At 38.1% G+C, this 21,864-nt stretch overlaps 1 protein-coding gene across 1 annotated transcript in view; it reads right to left on the bottom strand.

Moving 5' to 3' along the window:
- USH2A (usherin) overlaps positions 1 to 21,864 on the bottom strand; it is an 815,986-nt gene that overhangs the window by 261,035 nt on the left and 533,087 nt on the right. The window contains 3 exon segments of the mRNA XM_032639255.1: positions 669 to 832; positions 11,154 to 11,276; positions 12,446 to 12,780. Of these exon segments, the coding sequence (XP_032495146.1) occupies positions 669 to 832; positions 11,154 to 11,276; positions 12,446 to 12,780 (622 nt within the window).

Here is a 21,864-nt window from a genome sequence, read left to right as displayed (position 1 = left end):
TCTGGTTTTTTTCTGATTGTGATAATGGATCACGACAAATTAACAGATCAGCTGGGAAATGCTACTCTACTGACCAACCAGATCTGAAATTTCAATTATTGTGGTTTCTAAAGTTGCAGGAACAGATTATATCCATATGTGAGCTCTTCTAACTGCCTATAAAGTTGTGTTCTGAATGCGCCCAGGGTGAACCGCAGTGTTATTGAAGCAATAACAGTGATGGTGGCAAGTCCAGGGATGGTGGCCAGGCTTCCTTCTCCTGTATCAAGCTGGAATTCTGGCTGTTACCAGTGCTGAAGACAATTCACTTGGAAAAAATCATCATACTTCTGCAATCCTAGTAAATAGATCTTGCTGATAAGTGATGAATTATGAGATGGGGGCAGAGCTCTTCAGGAAAGTGCACAATATTATATCGCTATCAAATTAGCATATGGACATTTCTATCACAACTGGTGTGACAAAAACTACATTCCCCATCCAAAAGGAATGGAAGGAGGAAGAGAAGGCCCAAGAAGGATGGACAAGTAGGAGAGAGAACTTCCTTTGAGGAAGAATAGCACAGGGAACTTGGCTTTTTGTTTCTGTCATTTTTTAATGTGTCCATTTTAAATTCATTTTGGTACGAATATGGGAAAGGGAAATAAAGATGTGAGAAGCTGACTTACTTGGTTTAGTCCATCTCACGTCTATGGCCGTGTGGTTGAGAACAATCGCAGTGAGGTTAGCTCCTCTCTCCGGAAGCCCGGCTAACGTGGTCACAGTTGCTTCTTGACTTGGTGTAAAACCCACACTGTTGTGTACAAAGACCTTATACGCGTACGTTGTAAACCTAAAAGGTTGTTTTTAAAAAATACATACATAAATTTATCTTTCCGGAAAGCAAACACATTTTCTTTTTCCTCGCAAAATACAGATTTTTCCCCCATAGGATGCACCATTTTCTCCCCGCAATACATTTTCTTTTTTCTTCCCTGCACAAAAAAAGGTAGCATTATTTTTGTAACTCTCAAGCCTTAACCAGAGTGTTAAGAAAAGATGTTATTAGCAATGCTAAGCAAATACTGCTATTTAAAACAAATGTGGTTTATCGTTTTGCACATCTTCATTGTTTTCAGAAGTGCTGAGGATTATAGCTCAATTCAACATGCAATTACGCATCTGGTAACCTGCCAGCTTTCTATCTGAATTTGATCCAGTGAGTTTTATGTTCTTCTTTTGGGCAACTCAACCATTTTCAAATATCAGAATCCCTCATCACCATTTTCTTCCTATACTTGTGCTTCCTACCCCTAAATTAAAGCCTAAAACTGTGACCAAGTATACAGCCTTCTCCCACTGAGGGTTTTGCTATGGTGAGCTGTGTCTTGCCATTGTGAGAACATATTTACTTGAGTCAATATAGTAGAAACCGAGCACTGCTTTCTGGGAGGAGAAAACTGGACATGGTGACGTCATGGTGATGCCATATATTAAATCAGTGATGGGCTAAAGCCACCGATTCCTCATCCTTTTTGGCTCTTTTGGGCAGAAGACTTATCAGGCTATCTTTTCTGGGTCAGACTGCCTGGGGAGGAAAATACTATTTACAGACGCAGGCAAGCTTTGACTGGACAACAGCTTAGACTGAGAACTTGCTTAAGCACATTGTACAACACGTGACCCTCCCTGTGGGGCATCCAGTCCTCAGGGAAAACACTAGTCTCAGATCATCACCTTCTTTGGGTTTTAATAGATCATCAAGGATGCCTCACATCCAGTGCAGGGCCCAGGGAATTTGTCTCAGTAAGTCACAACTTACTAGTCACGACAACAGAGGGAGGGCGCCGTAGCCAAAATTCAGTCAGGAGTTTTACAGCGTTTTGCCACCACCCATGTAGAAGAGGTCCGCTTGCCTTACCTTGTTTCTCACTCATGGCCCAAAGGTATTTTTGCAGGGCTTGGCTTCGGCCACATTGTAGCTATAGGTAAAGAATTAGTGATTTCCTTGAAGCTATTTATTTTCTATTTCCCCCAAATAACTACTAGCAATAGATCTTCTACCTCTCTCTGCTTTACCCCCTTTCCTTGTGTCTTTCTTTCTTTCTTTTCTTTTGGTTTTGATGCTATAGTGGGTTGAATTGTGTCCCCCCAAAAGGTATGTTTAAGTCCTAACCCCTAGATTCCTGTGAATGTGACCTTATTTGGAAATAGGTGTAATCAAGTTAGCATGAGTTTATACTGGATATGGGACAGGCCTAAATCCAAAGGACTGATATCTTTATAAAAGAAAGGAGAGGGAAATTTTGTTACAGAGACACAGACACACACAGGGAGAAGCTGTCTGTGAGGAGTTGGGGGAAGAAGTTGGCGTTATGCTGCCATAAACCAAGGAACAACTTTGGCCACCAGAAGTTGGCAGGGGCAAGGAATGATTGTTTTCTAGAGGCTTTGGAGGGAACACAGTCCTGACAGTACTTTGATTCTGGACTTTCAACTTCCAGAGCTGTAAGAGAATACATTTCTGTTGTTTGAAGCCACTCAATTAGTTTACAACAGCCCTAGGAAACTCATATATATGCTTTCTAGAAAGTGCTAAATACTCTACATGCAATGACAACGGAAAGATAATAATAACAGTGTTTATTGAGTACTTAATATGTGTCAGGAATTTTCTATATGATTAACTCATTCATTCTTCACCATACTATTATAATACCTGCATTGAAAATGAGGAAAATAAGGCCTAAAGAGTGAAACCACTTGTCCAAGTCATTGAACTAGTAAGTGGGAGAGTAAAGACTCAAACCTAGACAGTCTGATTCCAGAGCTTCCTCTTTTAGCCATGATGCTGCCAGCATCGTAATGATGGTGATGATGATAAAAATAATAACAAATACAATGGTCAGCTGATCCATCTATAGTTGGATGAGGCCATATCACTGAGGCTTGACCTTTGAGTTATTTTTCTGGCAAAGGGGAGAGATTTTGGCTTACGCATCCAAACAGTCTCGCTGAATTTCCTTTGTGACCACTAGTGCAATTGTGAAGGATGGTGAGTCGGGGTTAAGGGGGTAGCAAGTGTGTGACCGTCAAATGAAACACGGCTAATGGCTCACATGGGAACTGAGCCAGTGACCTTGGCTTCATTAGCTCTCTCCCTGGGTAAAATACTTTTGATTGTGTTTTACTTCCCAAAATGGCTTAAAAGAAATTTAGCTAGAGTCCGGATGCCTAATCTCTCCTGCAATATTTGAATTTTTCTTCCACATATTTACTCTGATAAATTTAGTAACTCTTATGGCTTCAAACTGATACCATTTTTGTGGTTCTTTATACGAGTGGAATTAAAAACACCAGGCGGCCCTGAAATGGTGAATTGTAAGTAAGTTCTGTGGGGCCTTAGTTCTTACTGTGATACTTTAAGCTATTTCGTCATAGTGTAGGTATGGTGAAATGCTACAATTTATGTCTGCATAGAAGAAATTTAGGCCACATAAATACATATAACCGGAATGTCCGTTTTTAAAGTACAGTTGCCCATTGGTATCTGCGGGGGGATTGGTTCCAGGACCCCGTGGATACCAAGATTTGAGGATGCGCAAGTCCCTTATATAAAATAGCATGGTATTTGCATATAACCTACGCACATTTTCTGTACTTTAAATCATCTCTAGATTACTTATAATACCTAATATAAAGTAAATGCTATGTAATAGTTGAAATCACAATGTAAATGCTATGTAAATAGTCGCAGGCATGTAGCAAATTTAAATTTTACTTTTTGAAAGTTCCTGGAATTTTTTTCCCAAATATTTTTGATTCACAGTTGGTTGACTCATGGATACAAAATCTGCAGATGCAGAGGGCTGACTGTAATGTTAACATTTTAGAGTGAAAGATGACTTTAAAGTTTATCTGCTTTAAATAATGAAATATCTGTTACATTTTACAGATAAGAAACCTGAGACCCAGAGAAGTTAAGGGGCTTTGCCTAAAGTCACACAGCTAGTTAAGAGGATTAGGTGGGCCTCTAGTTTATTCATTTCTAATATTAAATTCTTTCCACTATTCACTATTATTTTATTGAATTGAGAAATCAGTAGGCATTTCACTTGATGTCATGCATTTGTCTTTTGCATTTTCTTTAATTTTCACGGTTAAGTTAAAATTTTAAGGAATAGGATCTTGAACTCCCTTAAAGGAACTAAAATGTACTGTTTTCATGACATCTGAAACCTAATCTTTGTCAGTAAGTATATATACGTCTGACTACATGGGTCGGTATATATTTCACCAATTCATGTCAAAAAAGAAAATATTCGTTTGCTTAACGTATTTTGTGCATTTGCTCTAGTATATAGTTTTTTAGGTAGACTTGGGTGTTGATATCAGATGGGACATTCCATTTAGTTAATAATAAAATACTTTTAAGAGAAAAATGCTCCATCAGTTGAAATCATATACTCATGCAAAACATATGTATATCAATCAATATCTTCCCTAAATACTAATTGTGTTTCTTGGGCATATTTTGAAAAATGTACCATTTCAAACCCTGTAAGATATAGCTTTTGAAATCTGCTAAGTGAATGAAAACTTACGCTAAGCCTATGCTGTAACCAGTAAAACCAACTGTTTGAAGGACCATTTAGGAATACGAGGCTGTTACAATAGTCATCTCCTAATTGATTAATTTTTTTGAGACCGTTCTCCAGCCCCTCCTTTCATCCACACACAGAAAATGGTAAATTCGTTGTGTAATAGACATGACTCTGGTATTTCTTCCTTGTAAAAGATCATATATATTAAAATCTTATTTATGGAATGAGACTCATTTCAAGGTTCTGTTGTTATTACTCGAATTAGAAAACTCGATTCTGTTCAGATGATAAAGTTTTTAATCTGTTTATTGACGAGATGATTTTATAAACAAATGAATGGCTACCTCACAGTTCCTAAAGCATTCAGCCTCATAACTTTCAGGTCACATATGATTTGGTTGGCTAGTGCCACGAAAATCTACCTGTCCAATAGAGAAATGATCCTTACTGAAACTTAGAAAGATGGTTTTTTTTCTTACAAATTATATTGCTCTTTTATGTTTGATACACCATTACTTCATTCATTCATTAATAAATATTTATTAGCACTAACAGCATGCCAGATACTAAACATAGTGAACGTCATGTCTGTCCTACTGGAGTGTGTGTATGTGTGTGTATGTGTGTATGTATGTGTGTGTGTGTGTACGTGTGTATACTTATATACATATTTACAGATAAATGTTTTTAAATGAGAACCTCTAAAACATATATTCATTTATTCCTTTTTCTTTCCACACACATCAGAGCATCTAATTTAACCTAATCTAGTCAGGAAGTCTTCACAGAGGAGATAACATTTGGGCTAGGTATTGATGACAAACAGTAATTTGGCCAGTGGAGACATTAATTTAGCCAGTAAGAAGCATTATTCAGGGCAAAATGTGTGGAAGGCTTGTACTTTGAAAGGGTCTGATGTGTTCTGGGAACCAATAAAACCAATTCTTCAGTGCAGCTACAGAATGCCTCAGGTTATTTTCATCAGAATTAAAAATGTGTCAACTTTACTGATGTCCTAACAGAATTCATGTGTCAATATTGTCACCAATATAAATCATGCTTCCGAAAATGCAGGTTATTCAGTTCCTCCTTCTACCAACTCTTCTTCATATCCACCACCATCCAACACATGCTTGAGTACAACATTATACACCAGAGGATTTGAGAAACCTCTGAGAGCACACTGTTCGTTACACCCTCAAATCCTTTTGTGGGAATAAACAAATAGGCAAACAAAAATGTAACACTGTTTCCACTGCTTAAATCTGTAATTGTTTAGATTTTCCATTGATGGTGGATACCTTTTCTTTCCCTCACTCATTTGTTGCTGCAAGATTTTTGTTTTCCTAAAAATGCTGCTGAAAATGTTTGCTTTGGGAAATTGAAGAGTAAAGATGATCGATCACCGTCGGAAGTGAGTGAAAGCCGCAGCTGTCTACTCCTGTAGCTATCTGTGCTTATGCTACCAGAATGCGGCACCTAAAATAACTTTGCTGTGATTTCTGTCTTTGTTCTACTATATCATCAACATGAAAAAGAAATGTAAACAAATAAACTAGATTTCTTTCTTTCTTTTTTTTTTTTTTTGAAGAAAACATTAGGCAATGAAACCTCCTATGAAAAAATGCATCCTCCCAGATTTAGAGGTTCATTTTCTTTTCTTTTTTTTTTTTTTTTTTGCAGTACTTTTGGCCTCTCCTGTCGCGGAGCACAGGCTCCGGACGCGCAGGCTCAGCGGCCATGGCTCACGGGCCCAGCCACACCGCGGCATGCGGGATCTTCCCGGACCGGGGCACGAACCCGTGTCCCCTGTATCGGCAGGTGGACTCTCAACCACTGCGCCACCAGGGAATCCCCTCATTTTCTTTTTTGAGGTAAGTTTTCATATGATGACACTTAGAAAAGGACAGCATGAAGTAAATTCAGAGCAATGAAAAGAGAGCACCGTGACTCTCCCATGTTAAATGTGAAACAGATATATTTTTGCTCATTTCGAATTAAGTACTTTGCTAGGAAATGGTACACCAACATTGACAGAAGTTGGCTCTCATTTCTAGACCCAACTTTTACTCACATTATGGTATCAAGCAAGAAAATACCAGGCTCTACCTCACATTGGTGGTCACGGAAGAAAGGCCTTCCTTCTAACTCACCCTCCATGCTTATGAAGTTAATTTGTTTACCTAACAGCTACAACTTGAACATGTTTATGTTATAGGAGAACACGTGTCATGGAGCTGACCCAGTCTTTCCCTATTAGCAAAGCAGAAAATGTTACTTGTGCACATTTAATCTCATTACAAAGAAGGGGAATGAACGTCACACTTTTTGAATACCATTCTCCAGAAACTATGTCCCCTTTCAGGGTTTGAAACATTTCATTTTTGTAGGTTAAAAAATCAGAATCCATGTCAGTAAGACTCAAACTTAGATTTTATAGTATATTTATCTTAAGCATTTAAACTTGAAAAGAGTCAAGTCCAACCGTTCTTTGACAACCAGATGAAGGTCTATGAATTTTGAATCCTTTCATTTAAAGATAATGCAATTAGAGGATTCTTGAGAACTCATATGAAAGTCTCTTTCCAGACTGATAAAGAAATACTTGTAGGAGTTCATAGAAAATTGAAAGGAAAAGGAGTGAGAACATGCCTCCCTTCATAAACTCAATGGCAGCTAAGTTATTATAATCTACAAGTCAACATTTTCCTTAAAATAGAGCCTATTATTTCTCATAGCTTGTTCTTCCTTTGTCAGATCCAGAACAGATAGGCGCTCATGCCATCACTGTGTTTGCAGAAGTTTTATCTGATCACCCAGGAACCAAGGCACAGTGAGATCCTGAAAGTCCTAAGGGTGGATTGATGCTTAAAATGAAGGTCTCTACCCTTTTGTTAAACCCAGCCTGACTCACCACAGCAGCATCAGATGACAACAGCACATTTTCCAGATTTTCCAATTGATGAAAATGTCAGGAAACCCAAAGTTATGGTTCCCCTAACAACCATAACTTGGCCACTTTGCACAGAATGATTAAGGAGGAAAAGTTAGAAACTGACAAGTAGTATAAACCCACAGTTACACTGAGTTTGTGTCTACACAGACAGAGCAAAATTCAATAATTAGGCAACTAGCTGGGTAACTCAGACCAAATCATCCCTTACCTAAGATATTCATAAAAAACAGAAGTATTTTTGTTGAAACTAAATTATCTGGATATGAGCTCACTATTTTACTTGGTACATGGAGCTATAAAGGAAAAAATGAAGACTAGAATGATCTGAATTTCAGAACATAATAACATTTGAGATGAAAGTGTTGTGGTTTCTATATATTAGAAACATACAGCTAACCAAAAGAGACCGCTTGCCCAAGGAAACTGACTTCAATTTATACTTACTCTCACAAATGTATTCATAAAGGGATGCCCAGTGAAACTTAAGTTAATTTTACTTTTTATATCAAGAGAAGTACCATTTAAAAAGCTGATTCTAGCTGTAGCTATTGGTGAGATCAGATCAAGATGGGCAGAAACCCTTCAATGGTTCCTTTGTTTATGTAGATGTAAGTTATGAAGGAAATAAGAAAAGGTGAGTCTGGGAAGAATAGGAAATTAAATACTTTTCCTAAAGACATCAGAATTCAATGACCATCCTCCCCCGCCCTCCCCTCCAAAAGAAACCCACAAACAGTCAAACAAATACGTCAGTAAGACAAAATATGTCAAAGAGGAGGCTCATTAAGGGGCTGCAACACAGGTGTGCAGGAAGGTAAGCTGACTGCTCCCATCCTTCCCTCTACAGCAGGGACAGCAAGCCTGGCTGCCAGAAGTTAAAGTGGGTGCTGACTGCACCTTCCAGACAAGATCCCTTCTTTTGAACAAAAACACTGGCACAGCACATAGCACCCACGGGTGGTCTAATTTCCAGTTTTCTCTCAGATTTGTGAGACAAGTCCCCTTGGGCAGGAGGGGCCCCTAGCCTTTTGGACTTACAAAGGGTAGATGTCTAGAAAAATTCTTTTCACAATATGAAGACTCATGCCATTCACTTTGAATATTAGAAAGAAATGCAGGGACTTCCCTGGCGGTGCAGTGGTAAAGACTCCACGCTTCCAATGCAGGGGGCGTGGGTTCGATCCCTGGTTCGATCCCTGGTCGGGGAACTAAGATCCCACACGCTGTGTGATGCAGACAAACAATAAAATATAAAAACCATAAAGAAATGCATATTGTGGGGGTTTTTTGTTTGTTTTTGTTTTATTTTATTTTGTTTTGTTTTTTTCACAAGCTGGTTACATGGGTCAAAGTGGTTTATCTGAATAGTTGGAAAAAGTCTTTGCGAGTGCTAGCAGAAAAAAAAAAATCTCTTGACATTTAGTACTATGAGGCTAGTCAAAATATCACCTCAGCACATTTTGTTATATGTATACTTCCTTTCTAGAAGCAGCTGTCATCAGTATGTTTATGTCAACTTATGTTTCAATCTAATTTGTGGGGATTTAACTTAATTTCGTCCCTTACATCTTCGATTTGGACTTATTAAAAATCCTTACAAGCATCATTAAAAATTCAATAATAAAATTTTGGCCTTGGTCCTAATTCCTTAATAAGTTTTCATTGCTTCTATGAAGAAACAAAATTAACTTTCTGAGTCTCATTCTGTTTTTCTGCCAACTACCTCACGGTTAAAAGTTAGATTCAGTAATGTTAGATAGTCAAGTCCTCTTTATTTTGGAATATTTTGCTATATTTCAGGCACTTAGAGTTCACAGATAGTTACTTTTCCATATGATTTCCCTAGGTAGTGATGGTGTATCTGTAGTTAACTGTGATGATAGTAATTAATACATGTATGAGTGTGTGTGTGTGTGTGTGTGTGTGTGTGTGTGTGTGTGTATGAGTGTGGTTTTCTCCACTAGACTGTGAGCTCTTTGAGGGCAAGGGCTATGCTATTCATCTTTTGTTCCTTAGTACAATGCCTGTCAGCATGTAGTAAACAAAAGGGAATTGCTGAATAAAATGAATTTCTTCAACTGAAGTCATCATTATATAGCAATGCTGGATTAAGTAACTAATGAATTGAAAATAGTGGAGAAGAGTCTAGGGACCACGATAATTTAGATTGAACCAAAAGGATATGCTAGCAATTGATCCTTTTTAGCTTACAAAAATGGCAATTTTACATGGTTCATTCTATTGTTTCCTTAGATTTACGTGCGGCCTCTCTTCAAGAACCTCACCGTATCTGTAATGTTTTCCCACCAGGACCCTTTCAGATGGACAGGAGAATTTTCCTTGGTTTTACTCATTCCCCAAAGATAAGAACATCACAGTTAATATTCCTAGGGCACAGAGCAATGAATACCCAACCCTTCACACATTACTAAAAGTATTCTTTCATTTAGCATCTATTGGCACACCCACTGTGTGCCAGGCACTACGGTGGGGATTGTGATAGAGAAGTCATGAAGACAAGGCCTTGCTCATGGTGGATATGACAGTAAAATGGGGTGTCCAGACAAGTAGCCAGGTCAGTACAAAGACAACAGTGATTTGTAAGGGGTGTGCTATGGAAATACATTAAGGAAGTAGCTGATTCAGACGAGGAAGAGGGTGCTCTAGGAAACTTGCAGGCCAAGACTTGAAGGACGGTAGACAGAGGGAAATGGCAGCTATGGGGAGAAGCTGAGGGTGGGTGTTGCCTGTTAGAGGTGCCAGACGCAATACTAACGTGGCTGAAGCGCAGAGGCCCAGCAGAGGAAGAGGGGAGACAAGACCAGATTGTAAACAGAGTTCACAGTAGAGCTAGTCAGTGTGAGTCTAGAAGCATAACCCACCTGATAGAAAAGTCATTGAGCAATATGTCTTGAAACTTTTCCTAAAAGAATACTTGTGATTTTTTTCAAATTTGATTACATTGCTTGATTCATGAAGGTCTAGACCTCACTTAATCCCATCCGATCTCCTCATTTTATAGACAACAAAAGTGAAGCCCAGAGAAGTTAAGTGACTCCCCTAAGGCCACAAAGCTAGTCCTCCAGCACAGGATGAAACCAAACCCACGCCTCCTTACTCTCCCGTGGGGTACTCTTTTCTGACATTGCCTATTTGCCCATTTCTTGATCTCTTCGAACTCCAGATCGAATTCTTTCGAGTCCCAAGCCTGTTAACTAAATACTTTTTGTGAATTGAATCAATGATTTATAGCAAATTATTTCCTGGAAAAGCAAGCATTCTACAAGTGGCCCAAACGTTCCCCAGTTTTGAACACGTTCAACATTTCCAGATTTCGCCATTACGTGTCTGGCTAGAGCCGTGACAAAGGCAAGAGGTTAAGGCGCAAACACCTACAAACTTGACTTCAAAAGGCTTATTTGAAGCGTGCAGTTAAGATGGCAAATATTAAACATGCTGACTGTTGCTGCTCGATGATTAATGCCACAGATAATAAGCAAACATGTTTCATTGCATAACTGGCTCACACAATGAAGACGCTCAGATTCTTTGAACTATTCAACATGCCCCAAACTAAATGTCAGCATTTGTTTTTATAGTTTTTGTAATCTCACCTGCTAAGACCCTTATCTTCATAAAACCACTGAGTTCCTGAATAAATATTGTGCCACAGATTTAAATCTTCTGGGGGATTTGATGCAAGTGGTTGCTGGATTTTACATCTCAGAAGCTCATATCTAAAGCAAAAGATAAGCAGAAAGATCAGGATTATCTCAACTAATGTTATTACCAAAATTCAGGTTGTCTCACAGTACGAGTGTGTGCGGTGTATGTGTAAACGTAAAGAAAACATCTTAATTTTCTTTTTTCCAGATAATCATTTTTTTTTTTTTTTTGGCACAAGTGTCATCCGCGTAGCTAACTGGAACAATTAGCTACATTCACATTTTACTACCATCAGTAAAATGATAACATTTAGATTTCTTCTATATCAGATTTGCCAAAACTTTATTGCCAGTTTCACACAAAATAGAATTACAAAAAGCTTATAAAGTTAATGATTTCCTAAAACTTCTACCATCAATACTTTATAAACAATGATAATATTATCGACTCCATAGTCTTGCCTAAGGGTCAAGCTGTTATAAAGCCATTTCAGAATCACAGTTCTTTTCTTTCATCTTATCTATATTCCTGACCACATGCTTTAGAAGTTTCCAGATAATAATAACATGCCCAAAATTATCGTGTTATCTTTAGAATTTTGAGGCACATTTGTGCAAATGTGTCATTTAGAACACGCATCAAGCTTGCTTAACATATGATAAAGGTCTACTTTGAAAATCAAGAGAGGGGCTGTGTAGAGAAGCATTAGAGAACAGCGATTGTTGTTCCGAGGGTTTTTAGTTCCTCACAATATCATGCTATTTTTACCTTGATGATCTTTTTATGGTTCCATATAAGTCAAGATACAGAAGATGAAACTGTATGAAAATTATGAGTGAGGCAGACATAGAGAACAGACTTGTGGTTGCCAAGGGGGAGGGGGCTGGGGGAGGGATGGAGTGGGAGTTTGGGATTAGCAGATGCCAACTATTATATACAAAATGGATGAAGAACAAGGTCCTACTGTATAACACAGTGAACTATATTCAATATCCTGTGAGAAACCACAATGGAAAAGAATATAAAAAAGATATGTATAACTGAGTCACTCTGCTATACAGCAGAAATTTACACAACACTGTAAATCAACTACACTTCAATAAAAAAAATGTTATGAGTGAGGAATATCCAATAAGGAATTAGTTCAACGTTCCTATGTGAGGAAAAGCCTCCTTCCTCCCTTCCTTCCCAGAGAGAGAAGATGGTAACAAAATCCAAAAGCACCATCACTTTCTCTTACCTCAAATTGGGTCCGTTTGGCCTGGCTGGTGGCTGCCAAGAAATGGCAACATACGATTCACTTAGTGGAACCACGGACAACGGGCTAAGATCCTGAGGCAGGGTGGGATGCGTGGTCACATGGGTAGGGAAACTCTCTGTGCACCCCCCTAGATGCCCATTACCCCCTGAGCAAGCCACAATGGTGACAGAATAATTAGTGAAAGGAATCAGATGAGTAACGACGTGACTGAACACAGAGGAAGTAACGTTGGTGATCGTGACGTGAGGGTCAGGCATGCGGATCTCGTAGGTAAGGATATCTCCATTCAGGATAAGTGGGGCTCTCCAAGTGACCTGAAATAAAACGCAAGCTTAGCACCAGTGTGACAACACAGGAACAGAGCAACTGCAGTTCACAAGGCCTGGCATTTTGCTCTGCCTTGTTTTCAGTCAAGTCACTTTCTAAATACCCACTTTCGACGTTGCCCTTTGCACTAGACAGTAATGAAGGGTTTCGGATCAATTAGCAGGACACCAGGAACTAGATGAAATGCTGTTTCCTGGGCTGGGCTTTTAGTCCGGAGACTTTCTAAGATTGTCAGACTGGTACACACCTTAGTGATTCATCTCCACCATGGGTGCCCTGAAGGACACAGAGCACACACATGGAGAGAATTCACACATCCACATGCATCAGTGGGGCGGCAGCAGGATTTAATAGTTTTCTTGTTTATAACTCAATTAAACGAAACGTCAGAACTCCTTGCTTTGCATTATTAGTGGGTACTCTAAATATATCACTATTCTCTTTTCTTTTTTTTGGATGGTGGTGGGAGAGTGCAGAAATCATTCTTTGCATTTTCTGAGGATGCCCTATTGAGTTCCTGAATCTCACTAGTGCATAATGTAACAAGTAAAGCAATAACAACACATCCTGTTCTCAAAGACAAGAGACATGTGGAAAGCTTTAAAAAGGCAAGCAAAGAATGATCCTGTTTAAGTCATAGACATGAACATCAGAAGAAAGAAACACCGTTTTCTAATAATGTTTAACGTTGCTTTTCTTTTCTGGCTAAATACTGTAAGGGCATAGTGCTAACCCACTCATGCTCCTATGGGGGACAAAGGACCCTAGAAAAATGTGCATTAGTCATTAAAAGATTACTTATTTATATGCTATCATGGGTCATCTTTTTTGTGTTGCCTTGCAATGTTCCTTAAATTTTGGAGTGTATATCCCATCTCCCCAATAGACTGTAAGCTTCTTGATAGCAGGGCCTAAATTGTACACCCATTTAGTGCCATACACCGAGAGATGGAGTTCCAGAAGTAATAGCAGTCATGGCTGTCTCCATTATGTTTTTCCTTAGCATACAGCTATTTTGAAACTTTCAAAGAGTTTTCCACAAAGTGATATGTTGATCCCTACATTTATAGTTCTATACAAATTCGAAGTCTGAGAGGCATTATAGAAAAGTGAGAATGGAAAAGGATGAACCAAAATTTTCTGTCTTAAAGAGAAAAAATTTCCTCCAGAAGGAACCTGACCCGAGATAGCTGTAGGGTGTTCTTCCTAATTCTTGGTGATAAAATGGGCCTCTACCAGATGTCACTGGGCAGTTGCTTGATGATTACGGTCCTAACTTAAAATTAACAAGGACCTGACATCTACTCCAATTTTACTACATAGCTTGAAATCATTGCTAATTTTAAAAACTTTTTCTGGACTTCCCTAGTGGTGCAGTGGTTAAGAATCCACCTGCCATTGCAGGGGACACGTGTGGGTTTGAGCCCTGGTTCGGGAAGATCCCACATGCCACGGAGCAACTAAGCCCGTGAGCCACAACTACTGAGCCCGCGTGCCTACAGCCCGTGCTCTGCAACAAGAGAAGCCACCGCAGCGCAACAAAGAGTAGCCCCCGCTCACTGCAACTAGAGAAAGCCAGTGGGCAGCAACGGAGATCCAACCCAGCCAAAAATAAATAACAATTAACAAACAAACAAAAAACCAAAAACACTTCTCAGAGAGTTCCACACTGTGCTGGTGAAGAGAAATTTTAGATGAGTTCCTTATGAGCACAGAGGATTTGCCTGGATGGAGGAGAGATCAAAGAAGCCTAACGCAAGTAAAGTTTATAGAGCAGACGTAGGATTCTATTTGTTTGGGGGGTGCAGTGTTCTTTGTGGACTTCAGAAATGAGTCAAGGTCATATTTACAGGGCTTCCTCGTACTTGTCATGCAAATGGAAAATGGAAGGGTTATCACAGCTCAATTCTACCTGACTCACATGTGGAATACCACTTGCCTCTGGAACTAGAATATTCTGAGAGTTCAGGTCAAGGCTTGGCAGCCCTTGAAAGAATCCAAACTTTGGAGGTAGTCTGTGTGAGCAGTTGAGCTGAGAGTGAATTGATTTGGCACTCAATTGTTGAGCCTAAGAAAAGCATTCATAAAATAAACCTTGAATAAGATCTCAACCAGCGGAGATTACGTGATGTGATGTAATGATTCTGGAGACAGTCATTTGAAGAGCTAAAGAAATCCCTGTGTTCTCTAACTATAAACGTTTGCATCCAGAAATTGGCTATTTTTCTCACTTAAAAAGCTACAGACTTAAGAAGATACAACTTTTTTTTTAGTTTATACATTTATTTATTTATTTTATTTTTGGCTGCGTTGGGTCTTCGTTGCTGCACACGGGCTTTCTCTAGTTGCGGCGAGCTGGGGCTACTCTTCGTTGCGGTGCACGGGCTTCTCACTGCGGTGGCTTCTCTTGTTGCAGAGCATGGGCTCTGGGCGCATGGGCTTCAGTAGTTGCAGCACACGGGATCGGTAGTTGTGGCTCGTGGGCTCTAGAGTGCAGGCTCAGTAGTTGTGGTGCACGGGCTTAGTTGCTCCGCAGCATGTGGGATCTTCCCGGATCAGGGATTGAACCCGTGTCCCCTAAATTGGCAGGCGGATTCTTTTTCTTTTTTTTTTTTTTTTTTGCGGTACTCAGGCCTCTCACTGTTGTGGCCTCTCCTGTTGTGGAGCACAGGCTCCGGACGTGCAGGCTCAGTGGCCATGGCTCATGGGCCTAGCCACTCCGCAGCATGTGGGATCTTCCCGGACCGGGGCACGAACCCGTGTCCCCTGCATCGGCAGGCGGACTCTCAACCACTGCACCACCAGGGAAGCCCAGGCAGGCGGATTCTTAACCACTGCGCCACCAGGGACACCCAGGAAGATATATCTTTTTGACAGTACTGAGTTGGAAGACATGAATCTACTCCCACAGAAAATTTTTATAAGGAATTTTATAGCAAGGTGGAGAAGGCCATTGTCATTGTAGTGAGTAGGCTATCAGAAATGGTATCTAATTTGATCATCCTCCTGAAAATATCCTGGAGCTATTACTAAAAATAAATGTGTCCAAGCTTTTTAAAGAGCCAGTTAGTTAAATATTGGATTCTATTCTTTCCAGTGCCTAAGACTACATTTACTAGAGTGTGGCTAAAATATGTGAGATTAAAACTTTCATTCAGTTTAATTTTCTATGGCCTTTTATATATCTATTGTTCATAGAAAGGATTATAAAATATTGTTGCAGCCCAAAAAACTCAGACCCAAGAGCATGCTCCTGGCCTAATAAGCAAAAGGTATGTTCTCTAAAACAAGACTTTTACACTGAAATTTTCTAAACAGAATTGTAGTTTCTGGCTGGGAATAAAATGTTTATTTTGCCAACAATGATGATTTCTTTTATTTGAGTGGTTCTTAATTGCTTAGATTTCCATTCTCTGTTTAGTTATTGTAAATTTGCAAAAAATAGGACAGGCGGGTAGGTGTTTAAGGAGCTACTGACTTTTACCTATTTGTTCAGATCCCTGAAGAGTGGCCCTAAACAATCAAGGGACCTACAAGATCCTGGCTGTAAGCAAAAATGTAGGGAATGTAGGTTAGATGATTGGCTTCGGGACTGAAAAATGTAACACACATAAACATTGTAACTTACTTCTAATTTCTTTAACTCCATCAAACCATATTTAAGAACTTTATGAATAAGAGGATTTATGAAGATTGATACAATGGGTTGAGAATGGGCTAAGAATAAATATCCTTGATATTTGATGTAGGTTACTCAACCAACGCTGTGAGACTTGGAACAAAACACTTAACAACTCTGGGCCTCAGTTTCCTTGTATCTAATGTTAAGAGACAATCCTCGCCCTCATATCTACATAGAAGATTTTATAGTTCTAAGACTACTTAATCAATACAGAATACGAATGACCACAGGGCAGGAGAGTGTGGTAACGTTTGACTCCATATGGTAATTCCGCTCAACAACTGACTCCCCGGCAAATCTTCTCATACAGAACAAGGTGTACAATAAGTATTTGTTGAAATGAAATGAAATTTTCCCTTTAAGATATCTTCCTTTTCTTTTAAAGTTGTTAATATTAATTTTTTTACTTCGGATATTTGATTTGCATTTTGTATTCAGAGAAAAAACCAAAGACATTGATACATACAGGAAAATAAATTACGGTCCTTCACCTCGACCTCCTCCTATCCCTCCCCATTCCCACCCTGTAAAGGTGAAAAGGTGATAGCTTTGAATCTGTTCTGCCATACTTTCTCACACAGCAAATATATCCACACATAGGTACGTTTTCTCTCTCTCTTTTCAATTTTTTTCTGGAAAAATTTTATTTTTTATACCCATTTTTATACCCATTATTAATCTGTAACTTGCTTTTCACACTCAACTAGAGATCATGGGACACACCCTATCATGTTTTATGTTGCATAATATTCCTTTCATGGCTGAAAACAGACTATTCAGTTATCCTACTGACTTGACTTTACTGTTAAAAACCATATTTGAAAATGTATGTATACATACGATTGTACATTTTTTATTTAAAAAATTTTTTGGCTGCGCTGCATGGCACGTGGGATCTTAGCTCCCCGACCAAGGATCGAACCTACGTCCCCTGCGTTGGAAGTGTGGAGTCTTAACCCCTGGACTGCCAGGGAAGTCCCTGTACTTACTTATTATTGTATAGGTTAGCAAGAATTGCTATACCAAAATGTATGTTTAGTCTTAATCATTATTGATGGATTACTTTCCGAAAAGTTTGAAGTAATTCACTTGATCACAAACAATGAAAGAAAATGTCCATGATTTGTGTCCCCATAAATTCTTGAAATTACTGCTCCTTTTAGAGATCAGATTTGTGATTACCAGAGGCAGTGGTGGGTGAAGGTGGTCAAAGACGAAAACTTCCAGTTATAAGATAAATAAGTACTAGGGTTGTGATGTACAACACGATTAATACAATTAACACTGCTGACATTACATATGAAAATTGTTAAGGAAGTATTGGGTTGGCCAAAACGTTTGTCTGGAATTTTCCATAAGTTGTTACAGAGAAACCCGAACAAATGTTTTGGCCAACCCAATAAATCCTAAGAGTGCTATCACAAGGAAAAAATGTTTTCTTTTATTTTGTATCTATAGGAGATGACGGATGTTCAATAAACTTACTGTGGTCATCATTTCATGATGTGTGCAAGTCAAATGATTATGCTGGACCCCTTAAATGTATACAGTGCTTTGGGTCAACTCTATCTGAATAAAACTGGAAGAAATAAAAAGAAATTACTAATCCTTTTGGTCTTGCCAGTATTACTTTATTCTTTCTTTAATTAATTTGTAGTCCCTTGACTTTTTTAAGATATAAATATTTTCAAACATTATTAACTTTGTATATCCTCTTATCACATTATTTATCCATATTTTATACTTTGTTTTCTATTGAGTTGTCTCTTTATCATAAGTTATTAGAAGTTCTTTGTTTATTATGGGGAAAGAATTTATTTTTCTATAATGTCTTATAGATGTATTTTTCCAATCTATCTTTTGAAGTTTAACTTTTTTTTGAGGAATCTTATATCTTGCAAAAACAAAATTGTTTTCTAGCTAAATATAACTATCTATTCTTTTAAGGCTGCAGGGTTTGCCTGTGAAATGGGGATAATAATAGCCTTTATCTGACAGGGTTGGAGTAGGGACTCAGTGAGAGCAATTCCTGGAACTTAATATGAACTCAGTGAATATTAGTTGTCATTTTATTTCCTTCCAAATTCTGTAATACCCTATACGGGAAAAGAATCTGAAAAAGAATGTATATATGTATATGCATAACTGAATCACTTTGCTGTACACCCGAAACTAACACAATACAGTAAATCAATTATACTCCAATATAAAATAAAAATTAAATTAAAAAAAGAATTTATAATTTTTTAATGGTTTGATTTAAGCAGATATCAAAGACCAGCCCATCTTCAAAAACAGGTGAGAATGATGACTAAGACTTAATTCTTTTTACTTTGGTTTATTATCAACCTGTAAATGAGCAATGCTAAGAGTACACACCATAGCAAAGCTGTGCATGGACACCATCTGGGGGACAGGATTGTTGTTCCTTGTCACACACACACCAAGGCTGGTGGTTTTGGCGATCTGAGCCAAGAGAGGACTCTTCTACCTGAAAAGCTGAGAGCTGCAGGCCTGCTCTTTCATTCTGCTTTAGCCGTGGGAAGGTGGGCCTGCGAATGGGGCCATCAGAGTTCAGAGTCTCATGTTATCACCAAAAAGCAATATATATATATTTTTTTGCTGCGTCATGGTTATACAACTTAGTTATTCTATGTTTTATTTTTATTAGTCCTCAATCGTACTCAAGACTCCAGTGGAATAAATTTATAAATTGACTTTTTCCTAATCTGGTTTTATGTTGAATATTTGTTAGAGATGGCTACTGAATCTTACGTCTTTTTTCTGCATCTATTGATAAAAAAAAAAAGGGGCTTTCTCTTTTAATCAGTTGATTTAAGCAGTATGTTGATAGATTTCCTGATGTTGAACCAAACTTACGTTCTTGGAATCAGACCAGATTTGTCCTGGTATACCATTCTTTTAATATACCCCTGAGTTCAATTTGCTAATATTTTATTTAGAAGCGTTGGCTCTATAGTCGCAGTATGAAATTAGTCTATAGTTTTACTGAACTATCTTTTTCAGGTTTTGGTATTTTTTTACCAACTTTATACAATGAAATGAATTTTCTAAAAGTGATTAGATATCACATCAAAGTGCATGGCTTTCACACGACCGCTTTGACAATATATATTCTTTTCCTTGTAATCAAATAATATATTAAGAATGTAATTTTGATATGCAACTTTCCCTTTTTCTTTTTTTTTTAAATTTATTTTATTGAGGTATAGTTGGTTTACAATATTAAACCAACTATAACTTCTGCAGTACAGCAAAGTGATTCAGTTATACATATATGTGTTCTTTTTCATATTCTTTTCCATTATGGTTTATTACAGGATACTGAATATACTTCCTTGTGCTATACAGTAGGTCCTCGTTGTTAATGCAACTTTCGCTTCCTAATGCTCATGTCTACGCCAAGTTATCTCTTTATACTTACTAAGATGCTACTTTGGGTTATTTTCTAGTTGGCCTAAGTATGTGAAGTTTCCTTGCTTTCCCTATTAGATGCAAGCTCTTACAGGTGGAGTGGTGGTGAAAAGACCACATGGTACAAAATGGGAAGAACTAGGGTGAAATATCAGTCCATTTCCTTTATTATCCCCCAACCTATCAGCTGGTAGTGTTTATTCCTGATTTGTTTCTTCCCTCAAGTCTTTTTCATTTCTGGGCATTTTATATATCTGTTTATGTCGTTTTGACTAAAAGGTACACTCCATGAAGGTGGGGATTTTGATTTGGCTGCTACTGTATCCTCAGTGTCTGAAAGAGGCACTCATAAAGGTTTATAGGTGCTCAGTAAAGGTTAGTAGAACTGAATTATTATTGTGTCAATAATATTACTGACAATTCTCTTTATCCTAATATTTGCAATGACTCTATGAAATAAATGTTGAATAAATTTCTTAACCAATGCATTCATGACCATCCTTCTGTTTCCCTCGTATCTTATCCATTTGCAATTTTAACTTTTAAATCTTATAGTTCATAAAGAGAAATCACTGTATTGCTGTCACATTGCCTCTGTTTACCAGATAAGCATATCACGAGCACATTGACTTTGAGTCTGAAGATCTTTTTGAACCTAACGTGAGCCCAAATTTCTGAAGCGTAAATATGTTGTTTTGATATTATTTAAACATATATAATCCAATACTAGATTCAGCTGAATATTCCTGATGACTCTCTTCATTGATAACTTCTGATTTTCTTGTTATAAAGTGAGAATTAATAAAAGGTGTGAATTTTTAAAAACTATCACTAATGTCCAATGTCTGCATATTCCAAGCACCTTCTCAGAGACTTTTAGATTCCTGACCTGGTGAGTGCCTGTGAGATTCTGCTCCCAAGCCAAGCTAATCTAAACTCTACCTTAGCAGGTTGACAAGCCATGTACACTGTCTTATTCCTGGATGAGGTTACAAAATGCAAAGAGGAAGGAAAAAAGAAAAAAAGAATGAAAGAAAAAGTCAGGCAATGTGTTTTGACTACTTTTGATCACCGTTTATAGATGCTGTATCACATAGAATTGGGCGTTGAGCCATTATTTTTCTGAAAATATTTATCATTTTTCAGATCTGCCTAGTTATTAAACTTTTGTTAGAAAGAATCTAGAAAAAAGTCCATTATCTAGCTGTGCCTTTGTGAAGGGACTGTGTTTATGTCGCATCATATTGATTGGTACTGCTACTGAAGTTTTGCAAAATTCCCTTAGGATTGAAAAGAAAAGTCATTTCTGAAATGATGAATAACTCTAGGTTTGTTTGGGGTTTTCCTTTGGTTCGTTTTGCTTTTCCTTTGAATGAAGAGCAATTCTTAAGATTGCCCAATTCATATAATAAACATCGTACCTCATGTCCTTCAAGTTAATTTCCTTTTAGTGTTTTATCAACAGGATTCTATACATTTGTGGTATTTCTATCAAGAAGGCGTGTTGCTTTGACCAATCTCATGTTGAAACTAAGACAGACTTATAAAAATCGATTTTAGTTTGTAGGTTCAATTAAATTTCTTCAAGAATTTACACTATTTAGCATCACCCAGTGTTTGCTTTTGGTGGGACGAGAGAACACACAACAGAGATTCAAGTAATAATTTCAGCAGGTGAACTCTGCTGTTATGCAAATGTCCTTTGTTTCGTGCTCTGGTGAGCAAGCTGCTACACCAATGCTTTTGGCAGTAGTACAAGATTGAATCCATGGAAGCATGTGTGTATTTACACAAAAGAGGCTTCTAAGCTACAAAACTCCCTCCTGTTTGGTTACACTAATTTCCCTTGAATGAAGTTTGTATGCAAGCCAAAACAATGGTAGTTATCCTGTGCTCTAGGGCTCATTCCCAGTAGAGTGAAGTGAATAATTGAACAGTTCCTAGATAGCCCCGT

This window comes from Phocoena sinus, chromosome 1, assembly GCF_008692025.1.
Source record: "Phocoena sinus isolate mPhoSin1 chromosome 1, mPhoSin1.pri, whole genome shotgun sequence".
NCBI classification, from domain to species: domain Eukaryota; kingdom Metazoa; phylum Chordata; class Mammalia; order Artiodactyla; family Phocoenidae; genus Phocoena; species Phocoena sinus.
Note: the sequence above shows the minus strand (reverse complement) of the source record. Positions and strands in the feature narration are given on the sequence as shown.